This window comes from Callorhinchus milii, unplaced genomic scaffold (genome assembly GCF_018977255.1).
Source record: "Callorhinchus milii isolate IMCB2004 unplaced genomic scaffold, IMCB_Cmil_1.0 Scaffold30, whole genome shotgun sequence".
NCBI classification, from domain to species: Eukaryota; Metazoa; Chordata; class Chondrichthyes; order Chimaeriformes; family Callorhinchidae; genus Callorhinchus; species Callorhinchus milii.
The window spans coordinates 3,668,935-3,683,829 of NW_024704771.1; the positions used below are offsets into that span (position 1 = coordinate 3,668,935).

At 49.3% G+C, this 14,895-nt stretch overlaps 1 protein-coding gene across 1 annotated transcript; it reads right to left on the reverse strand.

Moving 5' to 3' along the window:
- Window positions 1-1,112: 1,112 nt before the first annotated feature.
- Window positions 1,113-11,133, reverse strand: LOC103187415 (butyrophilin subfamily 1 member A1-like). Its single transcript, XM_042344786.1, has 8 exons — window positions 11,067-11,133; window positions 10,498-10,584; window positions 7,997-8,356; window positions 7,155-7,427; window positions 5,282-5,401; window positions 3,804-3,821; window positions 2,673-2,699; window positions 1,113-2,025 (listed from the first exon to the last, which is right to left on the reverse strand). Exons 2-8 carry the CDS (start codon window positions 10,553-10,555, stop codon window positions 1,493-1,495), a joined length of 1,389 nt encoding a protein of 462 aa, XP_042200720.1. The 5' UTR covers window positions 10,556-10,584; window positions 11,067-11,133; the 3' UTR covers window positions 1,113-1,492.
- Window positions 11,134-14,895: the final 3,762 nt, after the last annotated feature.

A 14,895-nucleotide genomic window follows, 5' to 3' on the forward strand; every position in this document is an offset into this window, starting at 1 on the left:
CTGGGGTGATGGGGGGACGGAGTTTTGTGCGGGTGAGTAGAGTTTGGAATTAGTTGTATTTTGGGGATGGTGGAGCTGGGAGATCAGCGAGGAGGGTATTGGAATAGTCCAGCCGGGATGTGACGAAGGCGTGGACGAGGGTTTCGGTTCTTACACACAGCCCGAGCTGTCTGGCACTGACAAATAACACAGTTGTTCACTATTTGCGGTTAACTGATTAGAAACAATCGAGAAGTACTGAAAAGCAAATATATTCGTAAATCCAACACAAAATACACAGTTTGAAGCACTTTGAGATGTCTCGATGGTGTGACAAGAAGTTATATCAAATGCAAAGATTATTATTGATAATACAGAGGCCTATTGCTGATAATAATGATATTGCAGGATTATTATTAATATTAATACAAATTGGCAAAATATCTTTTGCTTGTAACACTGTGTTTAGCCCCACCAGCTGGGGATGCTGTGCTACCAATAACGAGGCAAAGTTTCTTGTGCGACACTATCAAAGCGTTGCTGCAGGAGTTTAATTTTATTTTTCACAGACAGACTCAAGCGAAGCTGTTTGGGATTAAAAATGCAATGCACGGCTTGAAAGGGCGGTGGAAGCTGATTCAATAATAACTTTCAAAAGGGATTTGGATTTGAACTTGAAAAGGAAACATTTTCAGGGCCATGGGGTAAGAGCAGGGGAGTGGGACTAGTTGCTCTTTCTAAGAGCCCTCACAGGCACGATGGGCCGAATGGCCTCTCTCTCTGCTGTAAGATTTTATGACTCTTTGAAGTATGAAAATGAATACGGTTTGACAGGTTTTTGGGGGATCAGCCGGGCGTCTGACACACGTGGAAACCCATCACCGTGCTTTTGAGTCTCCAAAAGAAGCTGAGAATTCCACATACCCCACCTACACCTGGAAGTCCCAGCGAGGGATTGTTGGCATGGAATCCACACGCTCTCCCTGAGGGTCACATCCTGCTGACCAAATTCCAGAGAGTATTAGGCACAGGTTTGCAAGAGCCAAGGCTTGGGGGAGCCCAGAGTGTGCGTTGGGGTAACTGCTGGAGTCTAACCAGTTAAAACCACACAGTTTGCCACTGATATCACTGTCTCACAAGCTTTCCCACTGCTTTTCCAGCCAGAGCCACCCGACTTGTTAGTTCGGGCTTTGGCTGTAGGGTTAACAGGAGCTGAGGGGGTTCAGGGAAACTCCTTATACAGTAAGTGCAGTGGCTCAGTATTGACAATGTGCAGGAGCCGTGTCGCGGCTGCTCAGTGACGTTGGCCACAGACGGCGTTCCCTGCTCGGGGTACAATGTGGAGCTGACGTCTCCCAGGAAGACCCCGTGCTCTGCCCCGCCCTTCACTTCCCGTCACAAACTCAGCTCCAAACTGGTGTGGGGAAACGCACAGAATCAAACACTCGGCATCGTCCAAACCTCCAGGTTATAACAGTCAAACAGAGGGAATGGCTGAGGGTTTTCCTCCTCATTAACCTGTCACTGGGCAGATTCTCAGAGATTTTCCGTCATCCTTATGCCCGGGATTGAAGAGAGGATAAAGTTTATCAGTGAAAGTTTGGGAGAAAGTGTGGAGATGAGACATGTTGTCAGCGTTGTAAAATGTCACCTGTCCCTCCTCATAGTCCAGGTACACCCCGATCTTCCCGGGTCTCACTGTCAGCTTGAGGCGGGTGGGAGGTGAAGACAGAGCCCGATAGACACCTTCCCACAGCCAAGCACCCCAGACCCCGTCGTCTGGTGACCACGTGATTGGTCGTTTCCTGTTGACAGACTCTCTGCTCACTCCCACAGTCCACTCAGTTTTGTTGCCCACCTGCACCTCCCAGTAATGTCTCCCTGATGTGAAGCCCTCAGATCCCAGGACAATGGGATCTTTACTAAACCTCTTCGGGGAGTCAGGGAGTGGCTGCCATTCGTCTCCACGTATCACACTGGTCAGGTCCTCAGACAGGATGAGCCGGGGATGGGCTGTGTCAGGATCCAGAGTCAGAGAGACCGGAGCTGAGTGAGAGAAATAACACAAAGTGGAGTGAGGGGGAAATCCACAAATTCAGACTTTGTGCAAAAACATCTGGGAACAAAGGCTCACAATGTGTGTAGTTGTGGGAGGTGTGTGGGTGTGTGTGGGGGTGGGGGGTGAGGGTGTGTGTGTGGGAATGTGAGGGTATATGTGTGTGGTGGGGGTGAGGGTGTGTGTGGGGGGGATGTTTGTGGGAGGGGGGCAATGTGAGGGTGTTTTGTGGGGGCAACGTGTATGGGGGGATGTGTGTGTGGGGGATGTAAACCCCCTTGGGTGTGGGGGAATGTGACGGTGTGTGAGAGTGGGGGGCTGAGGACGTGGGGGGGGTGTCAGGATGTTTGTGGGGGTGTTTAGGGTGTGTGGGGGGGCTGTGTTTTTTGGGAGGGGAATGTGTGTATGGGGGGGTGGAATGTGATGGTATGTGTGGATGTGAAGGTGTGTGCGCGTGGGGGAGATGTAAGGGCATGTGTGTGTGTGTGTGTGGTGGGGTGGGTGGGGGGGAGGGCCCATGTGAATGTATTCATTCCACACATCACTGAGCTCCATTCAGACCCTCAGTCCCAGTGTTTAGCAATGAAGGCGACAGGTTTATGTGAATATTATGTTCTCTGGTTACTGAGACTCTTACCTGCACAGTGGGTAAGCTTTCTCCTGTCTGGAAACAAGAAGAAAGGAGAGGTGATCAGGTCAGTGCTCTCGGCCATGTTTGTCCCCAGCCACAGATTTTAATGTGTGAGAGGCTGAATAATAATAATAATAATAATAATAATCCTTGCATTTGATATAGCGCTTTTCACGTCGGGAGGACGTCCCAAAGCGCTTCACAGAACACACTGTAAAGTGAATTGACTGTATATTTGTGGGCGAACGCGGCAGCCAATTGCGCACAGCAATGTCCCACAAACAGTCGTAGATTGAAAATGACCAATTTATTATTGTTTTTGGTTTTGGAGGGATTATTATTAGGCTCTGTGTGGAGTAAGGAAACTTGCCCAAGGTTTGGCCCTCTGCCTGGAATTGAACTCAGGTCTCTCGCTTGCAAAGCGAGTGCTCTAACCACTGAGCTACAGGACTCCACAAATATTAAATAAGGGGATAATTTTCTATACAAATTGTAGAGAAACAACAGGACCATAACACTGGACTGTGATAAAGGTCGTGTGACCCAGGTTTGATTCCAGGGCAAAGCCTTAAGCAAGTTTTCTTTCTCCACATACCTCTGTTTAAATAGCAGTAACTGGATGATTTGTTTGTTGATTTGCGGATCACTTTCGTGGGCAATTATCCCTCAAAAATAAATAATTTGATATTGTAATCCATGACTGTTTGTGGGATGCTGCTGTGCGCAATTGGCTGCCACATTTCACCCACAAAATATAGTCACTCCACTTTACAATATATTCTGTGAAGCGCTTTGAGAAGTCTCAATGACGTGATAAGGCGCTACATCAAATGCAAGGATTATTATTATATTGTGTTTCTGGTCCAACAAGGAGGGAGCAGCCCCAGAACTAACTCTAGGAAATGAAGTCAGGAAAGGAAGTCATGTCAGAAGGGAACATTGGTAAATAACGACCGTCACACAATTAGAATTAATACCATAATCAAACCAGTTGGAAGAGTCTCAGGTAAAGGTTTGGACCGAAAAAGTAATGAGATGTGAGGGACCTGGAGTTCTAAATAGACCTAAATAGATATAACTGTGAAATATGTCAATGAGATTTCAGCACAACAGAAACAGTTGGTTGGTTTTGCTTACCCAGGCTTAGCTGAAGAGCTGTGGAATAGAAAATAAAATTGTTACCACCGAAAAATGGTTAAGACAGTAACAAACCTATTCTGAACATTGTATTATGGTGATGAATAATCTGCATCTTTACAACTTTAACCAGCGTTATAAATTACAGCAAATAAAACTCAACAGTTCACTATAATTCACCCGGGCTCTCGCCTCTGAGTCAGACGCCTGTCAGAGACTTTCTCCACCTCCATAACATACCCACTTCCACCCCGACCTCCCCCTCGGGCCGCTGAGACCCTGATCCATGCATTCATGTTGTCCAGCCTAGATTATACCAACTCTCTACTGCTGCACTATTTTCCCTTCATAAACTGCAGACTATGCAGAACTCTGCAGCTCGTGTCCTTTCCTGCACTGAGCTCTGCTCCCCATCACCCCCATCTTTGCCCGGCTTCACTGGCTCCCCATCCGCCAGCGAATCGAGTTCAAGTTCCTCGACCTCACCTTCAAATCCCTCAATGTTCCACCCGACCTCTGCCACCTCCTCAAGGCTTCAAATACTATCACTGCCTCCACTCCGTGGCCACCAGCCTGCTTCACGTCCCCACCCTCCCCACCCACCATCAGTGGTCAGGCTTTCAGCCGATCTGCCCCCACTCTCTGGAGCCCGGAGTCTCTTCATCTCCTCCCCCTATTCACAATCATTGTTAAACTTCTTTTATATTGATATATACACACACCCTCAACCACCCACCCACCCTCACCCAGCCTCAGCCACCCACCCACCCACCATCACCCAGCCTCAGCCACCCACCCACCCACCATCACCCAGCCTCAGCCACCCACCCACCCACCATCACCCAGCCTCAGCCAACCACCCACCATCACCCAGCCTCAGCCACCCACCCACCCACCATCACCCAGCCTCAGCCACCCACCCACCCACCATCACCCAGCCTCAGCCAACCACCCACCCACCATCACCCAGCATTCAACCACCCACCCACCCACCATCACCCAGCCTCAGCCACCCACCCACCCACCATCACCCAGCCTCAGCCAACCACCCACCCACCATCGCCCAGCCTCAGTCAACCACCCACCCACCATCACCAAGCCTCAGCCAACCACCCACCCTCACCCGCCCGCCCTCAACCAACCACCCACCGACACTCACCCACCCACACCTACTCACCCACCCTCAACCACACTCACTCACCATCCACACTCACCCAATAAAAGGGTTATTCCCACAAACTGACGACGTACAAAAAACACACCCATGTTATTGCCACGAGCTAAACCCCTCTCTCTGTCTCTGTGGATTGTGAACTGGATTAGAATGATCCTGTGTTACTAGATCAACCTCTGACCCACACAATCACATAAAACTTTACCGGTCATTCTATATCAAAGTTTATAAAACTTATACTTTTACATGAAAACAAACTGTGTTCTGTGACTTATGATGAAAGAGATTATTGATGGGAATTTACCATTGATATCTCTGCGCTGTTTTACACTGTAGCCGATAAGAACAATCAGCACCAATATGGCAAGTGCTAAGAACACTGAGGAAATCACCAAACCCACTGGCACTTTGGGAAAGAACTCGTCTGTTGAGAAATGTAAATAGACATTTAAACATCTATTCTGATTTCAAACAGCTACCTATTTACCCACATGTGACTATACTACACACAACACAAGCCTTTCACACTCTATACGTATCTCTGTCCTGCTAATAGCAATGTCACATCTCACTGTTACATGAATATATTCCATTAAAATCACTGATGGGAGAGGAAAACATGGCTTCATCATCTCAGGGTTGGGATAGACATTGTAAACCCTAAAGTTCATTATCTAAATATATGAGTGTTAAACTAAGGGCTACAATTAACCTTATTACTCACCTCAATCGTTCCCAATATCCAATTCTCTTAATTTTACCGATGTAATTGTATAGGATGCTATAAATTTGTAATAAATAAATCTAAATATTAATTTACGTATCAAATGCAAGGATTTTTTATTATAAATGTGTTTTATTGTCAGGTCAAACAATTTGGAGAGCAGGGCAGGCGAGGACAGGAAGCAGGCAGTGTTTGCTGAGGGGAGGCAGTGCCCAGGGAGGTAAGTTTAATAAAATATCTTTAACTCAAAAGTACTCAGCTGCTGGAGAAGGTTAATGCCACGTCAGCTCACTGGACACTTTTAAGAAACAGGTTGGAGCTGGAATGGAAGGTGGTGGGTTTGGTATTTTGAGAAGATGTGATCAAATGGGCTGAAGGGTTTTCTTTATCTGCAATGGGGTCTCCTCGGAGCTGAACTGGCCCCAAGGTGAAATGTTTGGCAACGGAAAGTTGGAATCGAGCCAGGCCTCTGTGACGGTCTCTGGTCCGGTTCCTGAGCCGCAGTATTCCAGGGCACTCACTGCTGATGGCTCCACAGCCCAGCCTGGCTCATCGGCAGGAGCTGGAAGGACCGACCACCCACTGGAGGCAGGGAATCATCCCACTCAGCTCCTGCAGCCAAACCCCTAACTAACAGGTAGGGTGGTCCTAGCTGGAGAAACAGTAGGAAAGCTTGCCTGACTATGATAGCAATGGTAAGCTGTATGGTTTTAGCTGATTAGACTCTAGCAGTTACCCCAACACACACTATGGGGTCCCCAAGCCTTGGCTCTTGCCAACCTGTGCCTAATACTCTCCGGAATTAGGTCAGCAGGATGCATCCCTCCAGGGAGAGAGTGCGCATTCCATTCTAACAGTCTGTCTCTGGGATTTCCATGTGTAGGTGGATGCCTGGAAATTCTCAGTTGGGTTTGGAGACTCTTAAGCATCGAGATAGGTTTCTGAATGTGTCAGAAACACAGCTGACCAAACAAAATCCATCTGAACTGATCTTGTATTCACTTTGTTTCTTACAAAACCAGCAGCACATCTATCAAACTGTCACTAATATCTCAGTCCATGTGGTCACTGACCTGAGATGGAGTTTTCCTTCTTGTTCATTTCTCTCGAGACCTAGTGATGTTATTGACTCATTACTCACTGTATCCAAACAGTGTGAGGTAACAGTAAATAAATAGGCCAGGAGGATGCTGAGTTTTATTACCAAATCACCTCAACTCAACTCCCCAGAAACAATTGTGAAACAGCACAGTTCTCTGGTCAGGTCACACCTGGATATTATACACAGATCTGACCACCTCAAAATAATGACATCAGAAGGTCCTGAGGACAACGCAGAAAACTACAGAGGCTGATCCTCAATATCCTGGTTACATCTGATAGAAATCACTTCATGTGTTACAGAAACCAACACCATTTCTCACACAATATCTCAGTCCATGTGGTCACTGACCTGAGATTTGGAATCTTGTTTCTTGTTCATCTTCTGAATTGCGAATCAGAAACCTGATCTTGTTGGTTGAATGTTTTATTTCTATTTGACTGTTAATGTTGAAGAGATCTTTAGAATTCTTGCTGACTGTCAAGTGACTGAGTTTTGTTAAGTTGTTTCCCTGATCATCAACCCACAGAGCCTCTGGTGCTGGGAACCATCCACTGGATTCACACAGCAGCCTCACACCACCATTGTGTTCATCAACGTGAATCCAAGGCTGACTGCCAAGTCCTGCAAGAGACAGAAGATGTGAATCAGACATAATAATACTTGCATTTGATATAGTGCCTTATATCGTTGAGACGTCTCAAAGCGCTTCATAGAGTATACTTTGTGGGCGAAACACGGCAGACAATTGCGCAAAGCAGTGTCCCACAAACAGTCGTGGATTGAGGGTCAGATCAGTTCAGATGGATTGTTTTTAAAAAAGGGATTATTACACCCAGAAAGCGATCTGCTGATCGACTAACAACCAGGTTCCTATTTAATGGTAGGTAAACAGAGGCATGTGGTGTACGGAAATGTAAGGTTTTGCCCTGTCCAGGAATCAAATTCAGGTCCTCTCGCTTGTGGAGCAAGCACTCTAACCACACACGGAATGAACCATATTTACACACAGGACATTACAGTCCAGTAACTTTACTGAAGCCACATTTGCAACATTCTGACTACATTTATACGGATTCGTTCGTTTTCCTGTGTATGTCACGCATTTTATTTTGAACAGAAATAACATCAACAAATAATGAACACTTGTTGTACCCACAGATTATATAAAATAAATTGTAAACATTACTGACCTATAACGTTCAAGTTTACCTCTGCCTCTTCGTGGAAACTGCCGAGCTGAACATAACACGTGTACTGTCCATTATCTGACCCCCGCACATCTTGCAGTCTGAGAGACACATTGCCGTTCATAATCTCCTCTACAAACAGTCCTGTCCTGTGTCTGTAGGCTGTATCCTGCTCACTTGGCTGCTCATGTCCCTCATTGTATAAGATCACAGGGGAGTCGTATCTCGTCCTGAACCATCTCACCTCCAGACGCTCTAGTGACAGGTGTGTGGAACACTTACAGTCCAGGACAACATCCGAACCAGCAGTGGCTGGGACAGGGTGGTCAGGGCCACTGACTGTGAATCTCTCTGTGAATCTCTCTGGTTAATAACAAACAATGGACACAATTAGGATTTTCAGAATCAAACTGACTCTGACAAACTCTGTCAATAGACAGTCACTCATGTTAGCAGTGTTAGGATACTCAGAGAAACCTCAGCAAATCTCTCAAACTGCCTGGTCAGGTTAGCCCATCAGGTGATGTCTCTCACAGGCTGGAAGGGTTGGAGACATTGGCTGTAAATTCACCTGAAGCCAGTTTGTACATAGCGTCTGTTAGACAGAGAAACAATACATTAGGCAGCTCATCGAGTCTGTGATAATACTGGAAGTCTCATGTGACAATTTTCATATATTGAAAGAGGGAAATCAACAGATTCCAATACAAAATGACATTTGTACAGCGCCTTTCAAGTCGAGAGGACGTCCTTAGGTGATGAATAGAAGAATCCGAGCGTTGGGGGGGGGAGGGGGTGAAGGGTTTGGGATGAGGGAGAGAGGTAGGAGGGCGGCTGAAGGCATGGTCGAAAAAGAGGGTCTTGAGATGTGCCTTGAAGGAGGCAATGGAGGGGGCAAGGTGAAGGGATGGTGGGATGGAGTTCCAAAGGGTGGGGCAGAGGCTGAAAGCTTGGCCGCTGATGGTAGGGCGGGTCGGACGGGAGACATGGAGCAGGCCAGAGCCTGTTGAATGGAGGGAGCGGGCAGTAGGTCAGTAGGTCAGAGAGGTAGGAGGGGGCAAGGTCATGGATGACCTTCAAAGTGAGGACGAGGATTTTGAATTCTATCCTCTGAGGGATGGGGATCCAGTGGAGTCGGGTGAGGGTGGGGAGGCATTCAGAACAGAGGCAGAGGGAAGCTAGGAGGGTGGAGACATCAGAGATGAATGTGGGGGAGGTGTTGGAGGGGTGTTAAATGAGCAGACTTTTTAGGGAAAGATTGGAGGGATGGAGGGAAAACAACCGACAACAACAAATTACATTTGTATAGCACCTTTCAATGTCGGTAGAACCCAGTCGCTGGACAGCCAGAGATTTGGACCCAAGCAAGGTGTGATCAAGAGGGATTGAGGACAGGGAGGGTAAGGTTTGGAAGGTGGCCGAAGACACCAGCAAAGAGGGTCTTGAGACATGCCTTGAAGGAGCGAGCAAGACGAAGGGACTGTAGGATGGAAAGGGTGGGGGCAGAGAGGCTTAAAGCCTGACTGCCAATGGTGGTAGGGCGGGGGGGAAGGTTGTGGAGCAGGCCGGAGCTTGCTAAGCAGAGGGAGTGGACAGGTTGATATGGCGTTAGTAGTCATAGAGGTAGAAGGGAGCAAGGCCGTGGAGGACTTTAAAGGCTAGGATGAGGATTTTGAACTCTATCCTCTGGGGGAAGGGAAACCAGTAGAGCCAACCCGGGCCTGGTGCGAGAGAATACACAAACTGCAGAGTTCTGGTTGATCTGCAGCTTGCGGAGGGATGAGATGGGAAGGCTGACAAGCGGGAAGTTGGCATAGTCAAGCCTAGATATAATAACCGTGTGGATGAGGGTTTCGGTGATCTGAGGGGAGAGGAAGCGGCGAAGCCGGGCGAGTTGCGGAAGTGGGGGAAGGCAGAATGGGTCATGGCACGGATGTGGGGTAGAAAAGACAGTTGAGGGTCAAAAAAGATGCCAAGGTTCCGGACTGGAGGGGTCCAAAGAGGGAGTGGGAGGAGAAGTGTGCGCGAAGTTGATTGGATATACTGTAAAGGGTAGTAACTGGCTTTTTGTGGGGGAATGCATCAGCCAATTTGTCCACAGCAGCATCCCACAAAAAGCCAGTAATAGGACAGTAATCCTGTCATGCGGAAAGTGCTCTCTCTCCCCAAAGTTGTCATCTGATGGCTACGATGGAAACTAACCAACTAACTCACAGACCTGTAGTTATTTGCATTTGTTCCTTCTTCACATCTTGACTAATGGTCTGACATTCAATACTTTCCAATCTCCTGATCACAGAATCCAGTTGATGTCTATTGTACCTGATGTATCTATCACCTCATTTGCCAGTGACCAATGTCATGTCTGAAAACTGAGGGAGAACATTAGCAGCTCTCAGTGTGTGAATCACACTCACTCACAGCCACTGCCTTCAGCAGCTCTCCCTTTACCTTCAGCAATTTAACACCAACAGAAATCAAACAGATTCAATGTGTTTCCTTACCAGTCAGTGAGAGGGGAAGCACAAGCCATAGGACCTGAATACCGTGTTTCCAGCTCATCTTCTCGGGCCTTCACAATGAGATCAGAACTGGTCATAACACAGAAAATCAGGTAATTACACATTTGTGATCAAACATAATTAATAAAAATATGACACCTAACTAATAATTCTCTGGTCTTAGAACATGTACTTTGCTTTTAGAGACAAACAGGAAGAAATTCCCTTCTCTTTTGTAATATTGTTATGGGATCTTTAACTGGGGTGTTCTCATGAGGAACATGACTTTCCTATTTTATTTCCTGTTTTTCCTGGAGCTGAACCTTACATTTGACAACCATCAGGATTACTATTTTTTACATGTCCAGTAAACTCCTGATAACTCGACCCTGGCTTAACTTGTCGCTATCACTCAGGTCATTCACAGCAAACCTGGCAAGAGAACATTTAGCAAACATCAAACTCCACAAAGTGAAACCAGGAAATGGTGTCTCGGTAACACAGGAAACACAGTTTGATGCTTTTTATCACAATATAATTGTACATTTCAGAAATCAATTTCTGGCACTTACCTGTTGACCTTTTCATCGGAAGAGAAGAATCTTCTGTAATAAAAGTAAATTAAATGTGTGTCCGGGTGGCGATGGCCGGTTTGTGGCCCAGGAACAAGTCACGGTCAGACTGAGGGGCGTCGCGCTCACACAACAGGGAGCGCGAGCTCTGGCTACTCTCTGTCTGTCTGTCTCTCTTTCTCTGTCTCTCTGTCTGCCTTTCTTTCTTTCTCTCTCTCTCTCTGTCTTTCTCTTTCTTTCAAACCACTTCAGCTGTAGTTTCCTGGGATTAACATTTATTTATCTGTGTGAGAATGTTATCATTTATCTTCTAATGACAGTGTAATCCTGTTAATGTTCTATTTCCTGTAGCTACAAGCATGTGTCTGTAAATGACTGAATGTCAGGGTGTGTCTGCAAGTTACTGAATGTGAGTGTGTCTGTAAGTTACTGAGTGTAAGTTACTGAATGCAAGTCTCGTTGTCCGTAACCACACCTAAATACCTGAACATCACTTTCTGGTGCATGGATTACTATTAATTTAATCACAATAAACTGTGCTGTAGAATTCGATTCTCTGTATCTGAGTTTACAATGTTGTGTGAGCTCAGATGTCTGTGTTTCATTTCTTTAGGAGGAAAGTTCTCGGAAGAGAAGGTATGAAATATTCTTACAAAACATCCCCGGAATTGAATGCGCAAACCAAACACAATGTGTAGTTTCACTTTATAATGTGAACGTTTCTTATTTCAGGATCAGCGAGGAGGGTTCTGAGCTGTCAGTGTCTGAGGGTGATCTGCCGGTGGGGATATACAAAGGGCCTGTACAGTACGCAGTCTGGAGAGAGATAATACACAGCATCAGCCCAGGTACATGTCTCCCATTCTCAGACTGAAGGTGTGGGAATATCTGACAGTCACCTGGAACCTAAAAAAATTAAAGATTGTTGTTGATGAAATGTCACTGCAGGGACACAGCCCAGGGCTCTTTACTCTTGTAGTTACCGTCAGCAGGTGGCGCTGTGCCAGAGTTTTCACCAATAACGACCTCCACACTGTCACCAGCGCTCTCTACTGGCGGCGGTACACCATCAGTGCTGTTTATCCTGTATTCAGCAACTGACCCTCTGATGTGGATCTCTCACCGGCTCACACACTGCCCCCCTAGTGCCCCGCCTTCCCTCCTGCAGCCCTCCTGCTCGGTGACCCCACTCACTCCACTTTGTGTGATTTCTCTCTCTCTCTCTCAGCTCCGGCCGCTCTGACTCTGGATCCTGACACAGCCCATCCCCGGCTAATCCTGTCTGAGGACCTGACCAGTGAGCGACGGACGGAGACAAACAGCAGCTGGTCCCCGACTCCCGGAAGAGGTGTAGTTACTGGCCCTTTGTCCTGGGATCTGAGGGCTTCACATCAGGGAGACATTACTGGGAGGTGCAGGTGGGCAACAAGACTGCGTGGATTGTGGAAGTGGCCAGAGAGTCCATCAACAGGAACAGCAACATCACATGGACACCAGAGGGTGAGGTCTGGGCTGTGGGATGGAGCCTATGAGGCTATGACGTCATCTTTCACCCGCCTGCGCCTGACAGTGAGACCCGGGAAGATCGGGGTTTTCCTGGATTATGAGGAGGGACAGGTGATAATTTACAACGCTGATAACATGTCTCATCTCCACACTTTCACTCAAACTTTCCATGAGAAAGTTTATCCTCTCTTCAGTCCCTTGTTTGATTCTGAGAATCTGCCCAGTGACAGGTTAATCAGGAGAAAATTTCACTTATAACCATGAGGTATGGTTATCACCCTGACACACACACCCCTGACACACACACCTCTGACACACACACCCCTGACACACACACCCCTAACCCTCACCCCCTGACACACACACCCCTAACCCTCACCCCTGACACACACCCCTAACCCTCACCCCCTGACACACACACCCGACACACACACCCCTGACACACACACCCCTAACCCTCACCCCTGACACACACACACACCCCTGACCCTCACCCCCTGACACACACACACACACCCCTGACCCTCACCCCCCGACACACACACCCCTAACCCTCACCCCTGACACACACCCCTAACCCTCACCCCCTGACACACACCCCTGACCCTCACCCCCTGACACACACACCCCTAACCCTCACCCCCCGACACACATACGCCTGACCCTCACCACCTGACACACCCCTAACTGTCACCCCCTGACCCTCACCCCCTGACACACACACCCCTGACCCTCACCACCTGACACACACACCCCTAACCCTCACCCCCCCAACACACACACCCCTGACCTTCACCCCTGACCCTCACCCCCTGACCCTCACCCCCTGACCCTCACCCCCCGGGGCTCATGGCCACACGGCCTCCGAGTTGGGAATGTCGGTGTTGGTGTAGAAAACCCCTTTGATGTGAAGCTGTTGATAGTCACAGATAATGATAATGTATTTGATGTCATTATATTATACAATAAGTGATTGAATCTTCATTGAAAGGATTTGCCACTGAATATGTAATGTATATAACAGTATATGTGCCATTGCTGTTGACTATATTGACTTTATACCATATTCTCACCAGTTGGGGCGGAGGTGTCAGAGGGACCGTCGCTCGAGCGCTTTTCTGCCCTTCGGCGCTTCTGGAATGTTCCCGCCCTCCCCCGCGCATGCGCACCTTCCCGAGTCAGGTCCCGGGCGGAAAAGCGCGGGAGCGCGGGACCGAGTGACGGTTGGAGACGGGACACAGCGCGCACGCGCGGGAAGGCGGGGCCGCGCGAGACGGAGAGCGGCGGGAACAGTGCGCATGCGCCGACACCACGTGACAGCCCCCGCTGGGCGTCAGGACCCGAGAAGAGCGCGAGAGTCGGTAAGTGAGGAGCGGAGGACCGACCCCGCGCTCCCCCCCCGGACCCCAACACACACACACACACAGTGACCGCACACCGACACCACACACTCCACACACCGGTGGGAGCCGCTGAAGGCGGGAAACGGGGCAGAGAAGAAGCGAAAAGGCTGTGACAGGACAGCGGAGCCGTCACCGCCCCTCACACAGACTGACACACACAGCGGGAACGGGAGGCAGTGGCTCCGGACACGGCTCTGGGCCTGAGAGCCGCGGTCTGACCACCTGCCACAGGCGGGAAGTGTGTGAAGGGACACAGTGGCCGCCACACACAGCGGGTCCTGGGAGTCACTGTCTGACCACCTCAGTTTAACAACAAACGCTGAGACTCATCACCTTCTCCCCATCCTCACCCCCACCCCCACCCAGTGCCTCACCCACACCCCACCCAGTGCCTCACCCCCACCCGCCTCACCCCCACCCAGTGCCTCACCCACACCCCCACCCAGTGCCACACCCACACCCAGTGCCTCACCCCCACCCACACCCAGTGCCTCACCCACACCCAGTGCCTCACCCCCACCCAGTGCCTCACCCTCACCCCCACCCACACCCAGTGCCTCACCTTAACCCCCACCCACACCCAGTGCCTCACCTTAACCCCCACCCACACCCAGTGCCTCACCCACACCCCACCCAGTGCCTCACCCCCACCCAGTGCCTCACCCACACCCCCACCCAGTGCCTCACCCCACCCAGTGCCTCACCCCCACCCAGTGCCTCACCCCCACCCAGTGCCTCACCCCCACCCACACCCAGTGCCTCACCCTCACCCACACCCAGTGCCTCACCCTCACCCCCACCCACACCCAGTGCCTCACCCTCACCCCCACCCAGTGCCTCACCCACACCCAGTGCCTCACCCCCACCCAGTGCCTCACCCTCACCCAGTGCCTCACCCTCACCCACAGACAGAGCAACAA

What these genes read in the sequence shown, in the direction of transcription:
- LOC103187415 (XM_042344786.1), bottom strand. Translation starts at nt 10,555, where the DNA reads ATGAGCTGGAAACACGGTATTCAGGTCCTATGGCTTGTGCTTCCCCTC. An exon ending in GGTAAACTTGAACGTTATAG is followed by an intron (nt 7,428 to 7,996) that starts GTCAGTAATGTT and finishes TGTCTCTTGCAG; the next exon opens with GACTTGGCAGTCAGCCTTGG. An exon ending in AAAGCTTACCCACTGTGCAG is followed by an intron (nt 2,026 to 2,672) that starts GTAAGAGTCTCA and finishes TCTCTCACTCAG; the next exon opens with CTCCGGTCTCTCTGACTCTG.